Source organism: Homarus americanus, unplaced genomic scaffold (assembly GCF_018991925.1).
Source record: "Homarus americanus isolate GMGI-L3 unplaced genomic scaffold, GMGI_Hamer_2.0 scaffold54840, whole genome shotgun sequence".
In the NCBI taxonomy this organism is placed as follows: domain Eukaryota; kingdom Metazoa; phylum Arthropoda; class Malacostraca; order Decapoda; family Nephropidae; genus Homarus; species Homarus americanus.
In genome coordinates, this window is record NW_024745963.1 from 694,769 (window position 1) to 713,440 (window position 18,672).

Sequence of the window (18,672 nt, forward strand, 5' to 3'; positions counted from 1 at the left end):
TATAGATGAAACATTTAAGATGACTATTGAAACTGAACTACTGTGTGGTAGTTGACTAAGTGTTTGTCAAGTAATAGAGAACACAGTAAACCACTGATTACTGTAGTTTCTAAGTGGTATTTTGATCTGTGGTACTATGACAAACCAGTTTATACCATAACTTTCTAATTTGTATCACTTGTTATACAACACTACAGATTATACCAGGAAAATACATAGCACAGCCCTGTAATTCAGTTTCCATGTGAAAATCTCTGTAGCTTCAAGGTTATAAGAGGAAAATATAATATTAGTAAGCAAATAACTAGCCAAATTACAGTAGAATTTAAAGGGCAATGAATTTTGTCTTTTGGCTTGCATCAGAAATTAGTCATATGAAGCATAGCATAACAACATTAAGCCTATCTCCTGGTTGAGCATTTTCATTTATCATGAAGGCCCGGCTCATCTCTGTTGACATGTGTGAGACCTCATTTGACTTGTCACCAACAGTATTAAAGCCAGTGTTGACATGCCATAGAACCCATTGTTCAAAGCTTGCCAATTGTTGTGAAAGAGTTTTATTGTATTACTGCCTTGGACCTCTCAAAAGAGGACTGGCTATCCTTTTCCTTGTGTGTGCACTTAGTGTATAAACCAGAACCTCAAAGTCCTTACAATATTATTAGATATACTGTATCAAGATTGTTAGTGTGGAATGGGTGGCCCAGAGTACATCCAATTTTTCCCACAAGGTATAGACTTTCATTTCTGTGAATCCCCAATCTGTGGTGCTCTCCAGGATTGATGGTCTGTAGAAATTAGGGGTTTACCGTATTAAGTGCAAGAGATGAGGTATTGACATAGTAGACAGTGTAAAAGATAAATAAGTTTTACAGGAGGTATAGGCATTTGTTGAGGTGCATGTGTTGGAGGGATGAGTTGATGCTGAGGACGGACAGAGTGAGGAAGTATGTATGAAAGATCATTATATTGATGTAAGATTTAATCTAGATGGCAAAGTAATAAATGCTATTCAACCTTGTTTAAATTGAAGCATCACAATTCATTGCTGTGCAAATTGGCATAAAAAGTGTAAAATGTTAATGATGATAAGTGCACCTTTACAAACATGTTTTTGGAAATTATCATAGAATACAAGTAGTAATACAGTATATCTGTTAGCCGGAATCCTTCAAACCCGGAACTCTCCGATAGCCGGAATTTAAATTTTCTCATAAAATTGTTCCCAAAGCTGGAATTTTCCAGAAAATCCCGGTTGTGGAAACAATTTTCCGGGGGGCATATTTTCTAGAAAGTTCAGAGAAAAATTTCCCAGTACCCTGAAAATTCCGGGGATGGGTGATTTTTCTTCCCCCGTAGTTTGAGAGATGAAAATCGGGCTCATTTTCCGGAAATTCCGAGAAATTTTTTTTTGGTACCTGGAAAATTTCAGGGATGTGGGATATTTTTCTTGGTTCCAGAGATAATGTAATGCACAATTTCTGGAATTTCCGAATAGTTTTCCGTTACCCGGAAAATTCCAGGGAAGAGGGATTTTTCCGGCTTTGAGAGAGTCGTCTCGTTACCCGGAAATCTCTCATTCCCAGAAGTGCTCTGCACGAATTGTTCCGGCTAATGGAGATATCACTGTATATCTGCCTTGTTCCATGAAATAAATGGTCACTAAATCAAAGTATGATATAAATTCATTGCATATATTTCTTACATATATATTTTGTGTATTTGACAAAACAATGACCTCTACCTTTCTGTGGTGCAGCCAATGATGTGGAAAATAGCAAGAATGCGTGTTTGATGATCTTGGCGAAGATTGTTGAGGATCCCCAGAGTGGCACATGTCTCAACGTGAGCTACGCTGACATCACTGGTCCTGTCGCCAACCCTAACCCAACAGGTTCACCTTTTGCTAACTCCCCTGGAGGACAGGGTATGCAGAATGGTGGTTTGGGTGGATTGAATAATCCACTTTCTGCTGGTATGTATTGCTATATACTTAGCAACTCAAGAAAAATAATTTTGACATATGCAAATGAATCTTGTTTTGATGTCTAACTTTTATATTATGTGGCTATAATTTACTTGTATAGTTTAGCAAAGGAAGTTTTGTATGTAATAAGCATACTCATTGATTGTCAATCTTTTTCTTTTCAGTAAGTGGATTAGGCAATCTCCTTGGTGGAGGTGTAAACCTAACATTGAACTTGAGCTCAGCATATCCAAATGGTGGTGCTGGAAACCCAGTTGTTACTGCCCAGCTCTTGGAGCACGTGAGGTCCATTCTCCGTTCTTCTGGTTTTGCCGATCAATCCAATGCTGAGGTTTGCCAGGCCATCAACACACTAATCAATTACGGTATCATCGGCTTAGGGCTGGGTCTTGGTAACCCCTCGGGTCATCAGGGGAGTCATGGAGGCCAGGGGGGTCAAGGACAAGGCAATATGGGAGGTAATCCTATGTTAGGAAACATGAACAACTCTAACAACCCTAATGAATCTTACCATGGATCATCAATGAGTAATGGGAACAATGGCCCTTTTGGGCCCATCGGCACAACAGTGGCCTCGGGTCTAAACTTAGGGCAAGGCCTAGGTGGACCAACCTCCCCTCAACGTCAAGTGGATCGTTTCAATTCTGAGCCCCCTTTTGATCCTTTTCGCCGGCAGTCTACAGAAATGGGGGGGAGTCTACCCCTGAACAGTAACTCATTTGGGCTCGGCACTCCTTTAAGGAAGAGCCCATCTCCCGGGGAACTTCCTCCAGGAGCTCCAGATGGTAGCAAGAAGGTTGAGGTGGAAGTTGGTGAGCACATTGTTGGCGCTATCCTGGGTCCTGGGGGAAAGTCTCTGGTAGAGATCCAGCATATCTCCGGCACCACTATTCAGATCTCCAAGAAGGGTAACTATGCTCCTGGTACTCGTAACCGCATTGTCACCATCACAGGTCTACCTTCGGGCATCTCAACAGCGCAGTTTCTCATTGAACAGCGCATCTCTGAGGAAGAGGGCAAACGTGCCCGCCATAATGCCATCATGGGGGTCATGCCTTAAATCATCTGCGCCTCATCTCCACCTTCTCACCCATAACTGAGCAGACCCTTTTTGGGGCTTGAAAAATATTTGCGCACACCATTGCCTCTTGCCTCATTAAATTTTAGTGATGAATGTTAATGTTTGGTGAGTCTTTTATATGAATATTTTCGGAAATTTCAAGCTCCACCATCTGTCATCAAATTCAGGTGCTTTTCAGTAAATCATGTAGTATATGTATGCATTTGATAACTAAATTATACTGTACAAAATGATCTGATACTTGTTTTTAACTGACAAGCACCTTGCACTTACTATTTAGGTCACAGCAGTTCATTGTTCTTTACTTTCTTCAAAACCTTGTGTGTTCAGATGTCACCCCATTCATAAGGCATAACCATTACAGACTTCTCATAATTGGCCATTTTACTCTTTAAATTTCCCCAGTCACCAACTACAGTTGTTTGAAAGCATTATGCACCTTTGTATAGAAGACAGCAACTGTAAGTATCTATTGTTCATTGTTAAGATATTTCATTATATTTGTTTGACGAGTAGTAGTCAACTTGGTATTCATCTGATTTCTTTTCTTTAATATAGTTTAATTCATTGTGCAATTGTTCATGCTGAGTTGAACCCTCATGTGGGTGTTGTCTGGGGCCACAGCATCCCTCACAGGTGGAGGATAAGCTTGTCTGAAGCTGACCCTCAATCCCAGCGCTATTTGGCCACGTTTTCATTACCAGACCTGCTGAATTGTATGCTCCTGTTGGTATTTAGATTCAGTTTAATTTTGAAATGCAAATTTAACTTGTAATTTATGATTATCATTGTAAATAAGGATTTAGTTTATCTTGCGTTTGAATATATGAATTTTATTTTCTTGAAAGAAAAATTATTGTATTATATTGAATACAGCTGTTGATTATTGATCAAGCAGATCTGGCTTTGAAACGTTCATAACCATCTCTCTTCTGTCTTCGGTCAGAGAACATCCTACATGGCTATTCATACTGAAAGGTATGAATATTGGCATCTTGTAACTCATGTTGAGTTTTATATGCTGCTACCAGGATTTCTGCTTGGACTTGCCTAACTGGGGAGGTCATGTATTACCATTCTCCACACACACAAAAAAAAAGATAGTTCTGAGTTATTGAGATAAGATTAATGTTTCAGGTCCCTCTCAGTAAGAACATTGTACCTGGGTGGGCAGTAGCTGGTGTTTGAAGCAAGGCTAAACTAGAGGGTGGGTAAGCTGTCAAGGCCATATGTTAGCCTACACTTAATAGTTGGACGCACCCTCATTAACTGGCTTAGTTTGAAAACTTTCAATTTGAGTGTGTTGTGTGCATGTAGGTTTTGTTTCCCTGGAACAAAATTGAACTTTATTTAAAATGGCAGTCATAGTTCCCCATTTGTTATTAAAGTTTAGAATTTAAAATAGAATAAAAAGTCTCTGAACCAGGGGATAGGCAGAAACATATAATCATGCATCTTTCTTCATTAAATATCATTGCTCTACAAACAATGTAAAAAATTGGCAATAAATGTGTATCCATGAGCGGCCAAGACTTTCCATATCAGCCTATCAATCAGTTTCACCGCACCAAACTGACATCCCAGCGCCCTGAATGTCAAAATGTGACATTCAGGATGCAGGTAACCAATCCTTCATCCCACATTCTTTAAGTCACGCCTCACGACATGGGAAGCACCGCCAGATGACACACTAAGTCAGTTTGTTGCGGCATGCTTGTAACATGACGACCTACATTGACCTGATCTTCTGAAAATATCCTTGAAGCTGTCACAGTAAGTAGAGTAAGAATCCCTGCATCAGGGAATAAAGCTTGTCGACAACTGACTGAGTCATGAGGTGCTAAACACAATCATGAAGGGCATGTGGGTACTGGTGATCACTTCCCACCACCATGTCAACCTCCTGGTTGGGGGGCCACACTCATTAGTTTTAGTGCTCATGTTTCCTCAGTGACATGCTTTATACTGACATATATTATGGCAATATTGTCTCACAGCACTCAATCAAGCGATGCTCCTTGCTCCGAGTAATGTTGACTTGTTTCTTTTCTCTCCCGTCTCCATAACTTAGATAATGGGTGACCCCAATGTCATGAATGATGAGTAAGCTGGTGTGTATGTGTGGAGCTGACAGTGCCAGGCTGTGGTGGTGGCGGCAGCAGGAGGGTGAGAGAGGCTCTCCACGCAGGCTCGGCACTCCCCTCCACACAGGTAGTGACTCTGTGCCTCACTCCACCCTCCACTCCCCTATTCTCATTCCACCTCTCGCCTCATGCCTGCCTCCATGAGTCCAGTCCTCACCCTTGACCAGTCATGCCATTATTCCTAGGGAGAGAATTGTCACATACAAAAAAATCATCACCCAAATTCAGATTAATTTGGATATTTAATTATTTTATACCTTTAATTTTTTTATTGGTTGTAATAGTTGTCACAAAATAGGAGTAACATCAAAGAAATTTCAACTCAATAGCCATAGAAATTATTTTATTTTGTATAATTATACTGTACATTTAGCTTCCATTCTTAGGAAAAATTTTTTGGGAGCTTTAGAATATCTTTGAAGGTGTAATAATATAGGTAAATTACCATTGATGTATTAATGAATGATACCTTTTTGATTGTGGGTGAATTGATAGTTAAAATAGGTAATATCCTTGTCTTAGTCATGTTGAGTGGTAACTTGCCTTCTAAGAAAGAATTCAAAGGAAAGGTTACATGAAAAATATTGTCAAATAAGAGTGAATATGGCACTTTATAGACTTGATGTCTGCAGAATGACAGTTACAATAGCTAAGTAGTAATCTGGAAACAATATATTTGGGTCATGGCTAAAATTTTGTTGTTCATGGTCATTGCAAATACAGTGGGATATAGATATTAGGACATTTCATAAATGCAGATGATTTTCCTTTGTCATGAAGGTTAGTATAATTTTTTCTAACTTGATGCTCTTGGTCTGGTTGGTCCTGTTAATGTGTAAGTCATATTGTATAGTACAGTATAGGAGAGTAGACCACGCTCTCACCTGACAGCTGGGGGGCAGTCTTATAATCACCAACCCCTCCCATAAAGACAAGTAAATCAATGCAAACAATATACACTTCTGTGTGCTGGTGTATAAATTGTTTATACAGCATACTAATATTGAACTAAGTGTCATTATCTGACTTGGTAATGCCGTAAGGGAAAGTTAGTGGGGTTACTGCAGTTCTGGTTGTTACCAATCAGAAAAGATGACATTTTTATCTTACTACATTAATTTGTAATATATTTTTATTTGTAACCCCTCTTCTGAATGTAGGTTAGCATTTCAGCCAGTGGGCCAACTGTATACCAGGATACATGATTTATCATGTGCAGGCAGTACCATAGACTGTATTTTACATATTTGTCATTTACGAAGCCAAGGACTTGTTTCATATTAATTGCAGATATTTGGCTTACGGTTTCAGGAGAACCATTTGTTGGTCGGATTGAACCATGATCCTGAATGGAGGTTTAAAAAATTTGCATATAAGATCCCCTGTTCTTTTACCCCATTAGTATTTATGTGCTGAATTGTGATTTATTGTTGTTAGATCATAATGTGAATTCCAAGATTTACTGCGAGACGTGGATGGGGTGCGTCATTTCACTTGTGTTTAGTTATGGTAGGTTTAACCTTTGAGGTCCCTTAATTATATTTCCACTATCTGAGGTGTCCTTTTAATTACTTATGTGTTTGGTAGTTCTAGACTCAACAGCTGCCTTCAGGTAATCGAGGCTAACTCACAAGCCTGGAAAATGGCTATTAAGCATTGATGATGATTAGACCATCCATATCCAAGGATAACAGTAGTTTAGCTGTGTTGGGCTAACCTTATAGTTTGATCTTATGTGGCTTATATGCTTTGTTACCTAGTGTTGATCAGGTCTCATTAAGATGTTTTTTTTCTTTTGACATAGAATGGAGATTGGGTGGGGCAATGTGTCCTGCTTTGTGCAGGAAGTGATAACTCAGGAGCTGTGTAATATGCTGGATTTAATAACTTGCAGTGGGATTATTCCTAACTTTGAGGGATTTTAAGGGAATCCCAGTTTACCACCTTTGATCTGTGTTCAACCAGAAATGTTGCAATCATTTAACCTTCTTAGATGATTACTTTTCATCCACATTTTGGTCTTGGGGGTTTTATGATACCCAGGGAATCACATTCTGCTGTGTTTTCCTTCCATTTTCCATGCCTATGTGGGTTAGTTGCAGTTGCCTGATTGCGGCTCTCCCTGTTTCATTGGTCTCTTGCATTCTCTCGTCAGGTTACTAACTCTAATGTAATTTCTTACAACCTCTTCCCCTGTCATTCTTGACCTACCCCTGGCTCTCCTCCCTTTACACATTTATGCACCTGCACTTCTTGACTCAATTGGTCTCCCCTATTCTCTCCACAGGCTCAAACCATCTAAACCTGCCTCTATGAAGAATGCCAAAATTGAATTTTCAATACCTAGCCTCCCTCCTAGCTTTGAACAGGGCCTCTTATCTTTCAATGTCATTTTACACATACACCAAACCATTCTCATTTCAGCTTGCTCAAGTATACTTATGTCATCCTTTTTTTAACACTCAGGATCATTCACTCCTATGTGGCGTATCGATTTAATGTAAATAAAACTTTTGCCTCACGATCGGACATGCCACTATGGCGTATAGTTCATTTTCTCAAAGTTCCTGGTCGAATTACTTCAAATTTTAATACCACTTTCTTCATGGTACTCGTGTATGGAATCAAGTTTTAAGGCTAGGTGTCGACTTGTGGTGGACAGCGCAGCCTCCAGATAAACATGCCAATTATGCATCTGGCTCAGTAAGCGAGAGGTGTACGTGTCCTGGGTGTGATTTAAAAATGGCTACTGTGGCGTTTGCGTCGCTATCTCTAAATATTTATTACTTGCAGCCTCGATATTTATTCTTAGGAAGTGATTAAATGATGTGTATTGAAATATGTATATAATGAAATATTGAAACATTTTTGAATTTGTGAGACGTTTGTGCAATGGCCTAGTGTCCAAGTGGACAGTATCTATAAATATTTGTCATTTACAACCTCGATATTTATTCTTATGATGTGATAAAGTGATGTGTATTGAAGTATTTATAATGAAATAGTGAAATATTTTTTAATGTATGAGATGGTGAACTGGCTACTTACAATACAGTCACATATACAGCTACTCCTTGATTTACGACATACTCGACCTACGACCACCCGGACATACGACCGTCCTCAGTCTTACCCAAATTTTGTCAAATTACGTATTTTCGAGTCCCGACGTTAAGTGATTGCGCTGTGTACTGACAAAATTTTTGTTTGTAATTCACTTAAAAATGGCTAGCAAGCTTAAAAGTGAGAATTTTGTGGTGCTGAGAAGAAAAAGAGACACCCATTTTAGATTTTCTATGTATTATTTAAGCATTTTCGACTTATGACCTGGATTTGAGTCCCTAACCCCGTCGTAAGTCGAGGAGCAGCTGTACCACCCAAAAGCATGTCGTAATATATAGGCCTAACTTAGAAAAATATTCAGTAATAGTGAAATGTAGTGCAGTAGAGGCATGCATATGGTGAATTTTAATTAATATATTGTACTTATTTGATACGTATTCCTAATGGTATAGCCATTGTCATGCATATGCCAAGGCCTATATCGTTGCAATGGTAAGTGGAAATATTGTTGTCAAAATTTCAGTTTTTGTCACAGAAACTTCTAATTGATCTATTTCTCTTCCTTAGTATGTGTGCAATAATAATCCGCCATTAAAAAGTATTTCCGAAAGGTTTCTAAAAAAAAAACTAACAAGGAATAAAATGTGTGTAAACATTTCGGCTACTGCGTGCTTAACCACCACGTATTTTAACTTTTTATTCTGTAACTTCGTTACTTTTTACATTATCCTTTTTCCGATTACACCATCGTCTTCCTCATAATTTACTTTCTTGTTTTGTGCATTTTATACTGACTGATACAATGATGTGGGTACAGCATGAAGAGGAAGCGACAGTAAATTCTCACCTTTCACATATTTTCTCCAAAATGGCTTTTTTTTATTATTTTATTTTTAAGGGTTTCATAAGATTTCTCAGCCACGAATAGCGCTCGGGAAAAAAAACTCCAAAATTTCTGGTCATTCTGCGGACTTCAAACAGAATCAGTGACAGGCTTATTAAATAAATTTTAGGCGATCCTGAGACTGTTAATTGCCCATGTTTCACTGAGGTTTGACAGTAATTGACTTGTTCTAACCAATCAACCCTGATGTTTGCATTAGAACAAATTTACCTAAATAGACAGTTATCCCTTAAAGACTGATGGTTGCACACTATATCCACCACCTGGGCAGGAGGTACAATATGCACAAATAGATGTATGTGATATTATGTTCCTCTGTTTAAATGTAATTGTTGGGAAGTATGTGAAATTGCCCTCAGAGTTCAAAGGTCAAGGTCTGCAAATCATTAGGAATACAGTCTTTGCACTTAAGCTATTTCTGTAGTAATCTGAGAGGGGGAATGATAGAGAGCCAGACTATGGTTTGGTAAGTTTATGAACTAGTCTTAGCGTGTCTGAATGGGTTTATGGTGCTCATTATCCTAGGGGCTGTGCATACTACTGGTTTATGTATTTTCAGAGGTTTCATGTACAGTACAGGAGAGTTAAGGGTCTTGGTAACCTAGCCTGTTTTGTGCAATTGATAATCTTCTGTGGGGGTGCATGTCTACCTAGTACAGTACTTGGAGTATTGATACCATCATAATTAGAAATGGAGGATTGTTCCTGGAATCCAGTTTCCTAGGTAAGCCCTCAGTCAGGATGCTCAGGCACCCACCCCCCACCCTTAGATTTGTGGTAGTCATTAAAACTAAATCCAGAGTGGTAAGTCTTTGCTCTAGCTGACTCATTAGACATGGCTGTCTTTTAGACCTGTCACTAAAGGGCAACCTTTACTTTAACGTCACTATTTAAGGGCAGTACAGTAGTTGCTAGGGGCAGGGATGATTCTAAGATCAGCCCCCAGCAGCCAGTTAGGGATACAGTATGGTCTACTGTCCAAGACACTTAAAATGGCTGCAAATAAGCAGGAGTCCATCATTACAAGTGTAGCTAGAAAATAGCATTGCAGGATCAATCTTCCATTTGTCATTACTCATAAAAAAATTTTCCATTTAAAGCAGGGTGGCTGGAAACGAGCAAATACTCGCACACATGTATGCTTTGTCATTCATTCATTCATTCATTCTTACAGCTGTAAAAGATGTGTTCTGCTACAGAACTACTCTGCACATGGCCCCATGTCTGGTTAACCTCTATAGATTCCCACAAGCCAATGTCACCCATCAGTACTATTATATTATGTCTTTTCCAAAAACCACTTGACTCCACCCTCTGGTCGTTCAGGAAGTGTCTCTTCCCATTCTTCTACAACCCCTCTGCTTCATCCTCATATACTGTACAATACATGTACCAACCTTTTTTCATGAATTTCTTTCAGTCTGTCAGCTATCTTTCCTCACTTCATTGACTTTTTAGCATTGCAGTAACCTCACCAATCAGGAAAGCATACCATAATTTTGATCCCAAACACCACATAAGCCTGTATTCTGGACACTGGATGGGGCTATATCGTTTACTTACCAGGTGAATAGTCGCATGTTAATTTAAGTGGCAGTGAAGGCCCATAGCCAGATGAGGGAAAGGGAGGATAGCATCTGTACAGTAGTTGGCACCAGAAGTGTTGTGTGTAATGTCAGTGAGGTTGTGTGTTTGGGAGTCCTAAGTCAGTTTTGGCGAGTACATACTCATATATAATTCTATGTATATAAGCCTTTATTTTTAAACATGTTCTTACATATTTTAAATAAATTTTTTTAAGTATCAGTTTACAGTATTTTTTCTATCCATATTCATTCAAGTGGACACCTGACTACTAGGGTTCTATTTAAAAAAAAGGGGGGGGACAAGCAAATCTAAATTAGGTTGATAACATGTGGACAGTTTTAGGGTTGTTAAGGTGGGGTTAATACTAAAGCTGCAATGCATTGTATGATTGATAGCATCCCAGTCCGTCTACTTCCCATTAGGTTAGGTTAAGTTATCAGTAACTGACAAGTAGACATTTTGGGATTATGTGATATTTTCAGACTAGACAAAGTGGGCACAAACTGTATAATCATGATAAGAAGTAGGTCAACTTAACTAATACTGGACTGACTAGAGTAACTAACTGTCCATTGTTGTTGTTTTGTACAGTATGTCTGCAATTGGCTTTTAGTGTATGCCGTGTCAAGTAATCTGTCTGCTCTCTTACACTGAAACAACTTTTAATTTTCAGCTTTTCACTTCACTCAGTTTGGGTGTGATCAAGAAGGCATCCACATTTCTTTTAACATGTACAGTATCAACAGATTCCCGCCAATTTATTTGAAAGATATTGTAAAATGTTTATTTGAAGGATTTTGTAAAATGTTTATTTTAAATGTTTAAAATTTTAGAAAGAGGCACCATGTGTACTGTGCCATTCCATCAAATGCAAAATTTTAAATAGAATTTATATACTGTATTTGATACTGCAGTTAGTATATATATATATATATATATATATATATATATATATATATATATATATATATATATATATATATATATATATATATATATATATATATATATATATATATATATATATATATATATATAATTTTCTTTAATGCAGTGTTGTACACAAGCAATTTTGTACAGTAAAAAGTAATTACTATTGACTTCAGAATATCTCCTAATGTCAAGTGCACATGGCTTCAAAATGGCCTTAAAATGTCATGATATTAGTCAGATTTAAAAAAAAAATCAGGGGGGGGGCTCCCCCACACACACACACACACACACACTATTGCCCTTTAGCAAGGTGGCTCTTGTAATATAGGGCAGCTATCAAGAACATGATTCAGTCTAGTCTTTGAGAAAGAATTATGCTGCAAGGTAAATGGGATCAAGTTTGTTTGTTCTTCAACATGCTGAAAAGTGATGTCCCCATTATGTTTAACCTAACTGTTAAGTGTTAAGGACTTTCTCTTGAACTTCAGCTAGTGACTAGAGTGAGTCATGATCTCCTGTTCTTGATCTCGTATCTCCATGTCTGTAATTAAAGAAGATGAGTTAGCTTTTCTATTAGTACAGTTATGGACAGTAATAAGTTTCCAGGGAGGTGGGTGGGTGGTGTAGGCAATAGGGGTAGGTGGAAACTAGACATCGTTGCATATAGGTGGCAGTTAAAAGTCACCGATTTTCTTTGCACACCATAGATTGAGTTTTTTTAGTTTAAGTAGGTGCTGTAAGTAACTTAATGTATTTTATGGCATATAAGATGCAACTCCCACCCCCCCCCCATTTTAGCAGGGAGTATTTAGAAAAAAAAGTGTGTGGATTTTCCTCCTGTAGCCATAGTTTTCTTAATATATACAGTACCAGTAAATGTGAGGAATAAATAAAAATAAACCAATAGATAAGTTATAACAAAATATACTGTATACTGTATTGCTAAACCAGTAAATAAAAGCCAAGTGAAAGTTTAATGCAGTCGCCATGTCCATATACTCCCTGGTTCACCATAACCTTTTCCCTTACAATGCTCCTCCCCCCACAAGTCCTGCCTCCTTCCGCTCCCCCAGTAAGCCAGCCAGCTAACTCGTGTGCTAAGAAATATTTATTCCCTTTATATGTCTGCCCTTAGGACAATTATTTCTTTTACCTTTTTCACTACATATGTAGGATGGTGTGTGCATGTAACCGAGTAAAAATAAATGAAGAAAGTTACGTATATCTATCCAAAAATGTAGATGAAAAACAACCATAATGCCAGTAGCTTGGTGGTTACAGTGGCGAGTCTAACCTGGCCACAATGCTGCCAGTGATGTTAACACACAAATGTGAAAAGAAAGTTATCAGGTATTTGTAGATTTAAAAATAAATGTTGCAGGCATGGCATTAATAGATTGTAATGCTTGTAAGAGTTCAGAAATGGTTACTGCTTAGCTAACTCTGAGGAGTTGGGTGTCTGCCGTACGGACGTTAATCGTCTCAGGTTATCATCAGCAGTACAGTAGCTATAAATCTAGCTTTTATATTTATAATAATTATTTTTTAATTAATTAAAAATACTGTAATAATAATGTGTTTAAGTAAGCAATAACAGATTTTTAATTCTGGAGTTGGGTTTGGTAGAATTTAGCCTACTGGACACAGCAACTTGGGGATTCATTAGCATACGGGAGACCTCAACTTGACATATAGGAAACAGGCTGACTTTTTTTTGCCATTTTTCAGCCAAAAAAGTGCATCTCATATGCTTTAAAGTACAGTAATATGCCAAAACAAACAAAATTGTTCAAAAAGTTTAATATTTGAAGAGACTTCACCAGTGCCCTAATGCTACAGTGCCAAGCTTCCACATACACCTGTACCCTTCCATACACCACCTCCCCTCCCTGGTGAATTCTATTTATCCACAACTGTACGTAGACCTGCAATATACGGGTTTGGATATTCTTGTAGATGGTTTCACCAAATTGGTCTCTCAGTTGGCTTGATTCAGCTCAGGGCCCCAATCTCAAAAGCATTAGACACATTTTCATATAGTACTACAGTAGATGTGTAACAGCAACTTTGTTAGCTGATGAACTGATTTAGGTCTGGCCTGAGCAGATACAGTACATTCAAACATTGTTATAAGGGGTCCAAGATTGACACTGAAGAACTTAATGAGAGTAAGGGATATGGGTTTTACCCTTCCATGTACCATTAGAATACTGCAGTACAGGCATACCTCTTGGGACTCTACCATGTAGAATTGCTATGGTGCTCGTTGTTCTGTAGATAAACTTTATTAGAATTATTTCTTATTAAAATCATTGCATTGGTTCAAAAGTTCTGTGCGAGAACACACAGCATGCAACGCTCTCATCTTCTCCAACCGGTCCCATTCCATTTTTGAGTTTTTTTCTACAAACATATACAGAATTTTCTCCCTTGACACAAATTCTATTTTGCATATTATTTATCCTTGAGTAATATTGCTGGCAATGTGGCTATACAGTCGAGGAAAAGGTAACCATATGGATGTAAAAGTGGAGGTTGTAAGATGTACGGAGGCGAGTGAGCATTAGATTGACATAGATCGTAGCTTAGGTTTGACTTGGTCAAACATATGAACCATTCTCAAAAGTACAGACAAAATAGAGCTTCTTCCCACTTCACTTATGTAACTAGAACCAAGACAACACATTCAAGGAGCATTTTACTGATGGAGAGCTAGTTGGACTGCCAAGTAGGAGTAGATCATGTTAGAAATGCAATTTTTCATTGAATATACTGGTGAGTATGTACTTTAACTTAAAGTATCTTTACATTTCCATTATTTTTATTAAAAACTTTTCTTTTTATTAAAAAATGTTACAATATTATTATTAGTGCAATTACCTGTACTGGTATCCAGTGAAACCCTCATATATTGCTCATATGTAAAAAATAATGCTGCCATGAATGCATCTTCAGTGGAACCATGTTATAATTAACTTTCCTAGAGCTGTTCCTTATAGTGCTCTATTTTCTAGGAAGATACAGTATCTAGTGTTTTCTGTATGTGAACATTGGTATCCCTGTTGGTTTTACACATCTTTTCAAAATGATTATGAACAAAAGAATAGTACAGTGGGGTATGCTATAACGAATGGATTCTACTACGAATATTCCTATAACGAATGGTTTTACCTATAAAATTGAGAATGCTATAATGAACGAAACTCCAACAACGAACATTATTTTTTTTTTTACTAATTTATTGTTTCTTTATTATACAAGTATTAATGATATTCTTTATTTCAGGGGTTTAGATGCATATTTATGCAGTTCTTTTTACAATTTTTACAATTTTATATTATATTTTTCAGTGTTAAGTGGTTGTATTTGGGGGCCTGGAACGGATTAATCCTATAACGAACGAATGCTATAACGAACAAGGTTCTAGAACCAATTCGATTCGTTTTAGCATACCCCACTGTACTATGATAGGAAGGAAGATACAGTGGAGGTCTGAAGTCAATGTCAACCAATGTTAGAAAATAGGTTTTATGAATGGTTATAGTATAAATTATGATAATGTAATGAGCAATGACTGTTTAGGATACATAGCATATATACTTCATTCATGGAAAGGAATACTAGGACTTTTGATACCAAAGATGTGAATACAGTATACTTCACTATAAATATTATGTTTACAGTAAACCTTGCAATTTTAGATTTGACTGGAAGGCTAGTCCAGAAAGGTAAACCCCCCCCCCCCTCACACACACTATCCACAGCCACAGTTGTGAGAATTTGACCTATGACTGCTAATGTCACAATTTCACTGCTGATCCATGCTCAAGTAACCAGTCAATACCCTGTTCTGTACAATTAGAAGTCCCTGCACTAAATACCTATTTTGCCAAAATGATTGATCAAGCAGTCCTATAAGTCCCCCATCACACACACTAGACACCCTCAGCCATCTCATGTTGATTTTAGCACATTTCACTCACCAATTGTGCATGCTTTACCAGTTGCACATACTTCCTTGAAGAGGGAACATCACTTTGAAATTTCCAGAGTTTCACCTTGTTTTTAATGCTGTAATAATTTTTTCCCCATATTCCTGTCAAGGTTTTCATATTTATTCTATTTTCAACTACGTCTATTATTTTCAGCTTCTCTGAGATGCTGAGATGCTTCCTGCTAGAACCACACACAACCATCACCAGAAGGCAATACTAGAGCACTTATAAAGTGTCATAAAACCACAAATAAAGAAAGAATAATGAATGGACAAACGGCCTCACATGGATCACCTAAGTATTTAAGACTTCCAGCTTTTTCAAAACAAAATCCAATAGCCTGAAAGTCTGAAATGAGCCACGTATTAAAACGGTGACATCTGAAATTGTTAAATAAGGGTTTGCTGTACAGTAACAACAGAATAACCAATTTGCTTATAAAATGTCAAACCTGATGAACACCTCTCAGGAGTTGAGGAAATTTTTTATTTTGATATGGCAAAAAGAGGAGTTGAGGAAGAATGGTAGAGTGTAGTGAACAATAAAATCATTTAATGCGTAGTAAGGGATCTGCATCACTATTTTGGTTAAAGTGAAAATTGAGTTCACCTCAAATTTACTGATGAATTTCATTTTACAGGATATTTATTAGTTCATTCTTATAACTTACAGAAGAAAGTGATAATGTATGGAAAATATAGTTAGTTGTCTTTAGGTAAGATTCACAATGAGTTTTGTAAAATTATCTTCTTTTTTTTTTAATCAACTTGGTAATAAGAGAAGAGGCTCTTCAGAAATAGTAAAAAAAGTTCCTGTGAAATTAATGTGAGCATGGGCAGCTGATGCAAGCTTTTATGTTAAAAATGTTTGCCTTGTAAGTAAAAGGACTTGGCTTCAGCTTGTGTACTCCCTCTTTCACTGTTGCATTTTTCACCTAACCCCTCCATTTTATCCATTGATAAAACAACAGGGGAAGGCTTTATTATCAGAAATATAAGTTAGAAAAACAGGTATTGAGACAAGATGAAGCAGGCGATGGTGTATTGTTTGGTCTTGGGGAGAGCACAATACGTGGTATTAACCACCTGTGTACAAGGTCTTCTCCGAGCTGAATAAATCGTTTGGTGTTAGCCAAATAAAATATTAAAAGTGGCATCACCATAGTGAAGGGTTTAAGAAGAATGCTAACAATAAGGAACTTGGTGCAATCAACATCCCTTTTGTCAAAGATAAGAATATTGAGGCCAAAGCTAGATAAAATGGAGATGCTCAGAATGTATAATCATGACCAGAACCAAAAGAAAGTTGTAGATTTCAAGTGGTTTCATCTCTGGTGATGGTGAGTATATATATATACAGGGATATATATTTTTTTTATACTTTATAATATATCAGGTACAGTACCTATAGTAAATATTTTATTTTATTAAGGGGATTTTTCATTGTATTTGTTATGATGTAATGTTGGCCAAATTTTGATTGGAATACAAAACCCCCACATAAAGTGAGGGTCACTGGTAATTAATTGTTATAAGATCATATGCATGATCACAATGAGTGGTTTAAATTTTTTGGAGGTTTTAATAGTTTTGTTATAAAAATCCATTTTTCCCCTTTATAAATTTTTTTTCGACTTGTGGGAAACTACTCTGCAGGTACAGTAGTCCTTATATATTGCAAATTTGCATATGGTAGTTTCAGTCATTTGCAATTTATATTTTATAACCAAAATTATAACTTTTTTTTCACAATATTCTCAAAAGAAAATTAAAATCACACACAAGAGCCATCTAGATATGTATCGTCTTGCTGGGAGAGCCACACACCTCATTAAATCACTCGTCACAGCTTAAATAATTAAAAATTTATGCATTCTTATACTGTACGTATTTACATGTTTATTGTTTTATAGTCATACATACAGTACAGTACGTATAGTAAAAACTGGATATACTGTAGATGGTGGTGGAGGGTAGTTGTTGCCGAGTGATGAGAGGTGGTCAGATGACAAAATACCTGTACTGAGAAAGTATGCATATTCCATAAAATTATATTTTATATTGTTTTTCATGTATAATTGTATGGTTTTCATGTTTAATTATTGATTATATATTGTAGTTATTATATATTTAAATTTTTTTTTTCATTTTATGAATCATTCTGTAACTAAAATTATTAAAGTACTATAGTACAGTACCTCCAAAATTCCTAGTCAGGAACATAACCCCCCCCCCACCTTATTGGGAAAATCAGCAGTTTCACAATAAAGAACTGAAACACTTTTATCTTTACTTTCCCTACCCATTATAGATGTACAGGGTACTATATACCCTCAATTTAACAGAATCTGATATAACGAACTGGCGATTTAGTGGAAGGCATTATTTTTATTTTTTGACTCCGTATTTGTATTTTTCTGGCTAAATAAACTTCGACATCAATGTTTCTATATCTTACAGAGACAACTCAGACACATGATACAGTTAAACCTACTTCAGCTTATGGCGAATGTACTAAATGTATAAAAACGAAAAATTACATAAAAAACACCATAGCAGGGAGTATTTAGGAAAATGTTACCACTTACATACTTTTTACATATACTCTTGGATTATGCATTCTTAAAACGAGCTATATATGCAGGTACTCCCCGACTTACAACCTACTCGACTTATGTCCACCCGCACTTACGACCTGCCTCAGTAATACCAAAATTTGGTCAAATTACGTATTTTCAAGTCCCAAAGTCACTACACAGACAAAATTTTCATCTGTAATTCACTTTAAAATGGCTGGCAAGCTCAAAAGTGAGTGTTTTGTGGTGCTGAGAAGAAAAAGAGACCCCCATTTTCGATTTTCTATGTGTTATTTAAGCATTTCCGACTTACGACCATTTCGACTTACGACCTGGATGTCGGTCCCTAACTCCTTCGTAAGTCGGGGAGTATATATATATATATATATCAGTCCACATA

At 37.0% G+C, this 18,672-nt stretch overlaps 1 protein-coding gene across 5 annotated transcripts in view; it reads left to right on the forward strand.

Annotated features, from left to right (window-relative positions):
- Positions 1-17,977, forward strand: part of LOC121878840 (RNA-binding protein Nova-1-like) — a 28,775-nt gene extending 10,798 nt beyond the window's left edge. For 2 of the 5 annotated variants that reach the window (XM_042385253.1, XM_042385254.1), the window contains exons 5-6: positions 1,763-1,978; positions 2,155-4,593. In XM_042385253.1, the coding sequence (XP_042241187.1) occupies positions 1,763-1,978; positions 2,155-3,050 (1,112 nt within the window). In that variant the 3' untranslated portion in view covers positions 3,051-4,593. Of the gene's footprint in view, positions 1-1,762; positions 1,979-2,154; positions 4,594-5,142; positions 6,771-15,850 lie in introns of those variants that run through there. The other 3 variants (XR_006091237.1, XM_042385255.1, XM_042385257.1) reach the window with 3 other exon arrangements.
- Positions 17,978-18,672: the final 695 nt, after the last annotated feature.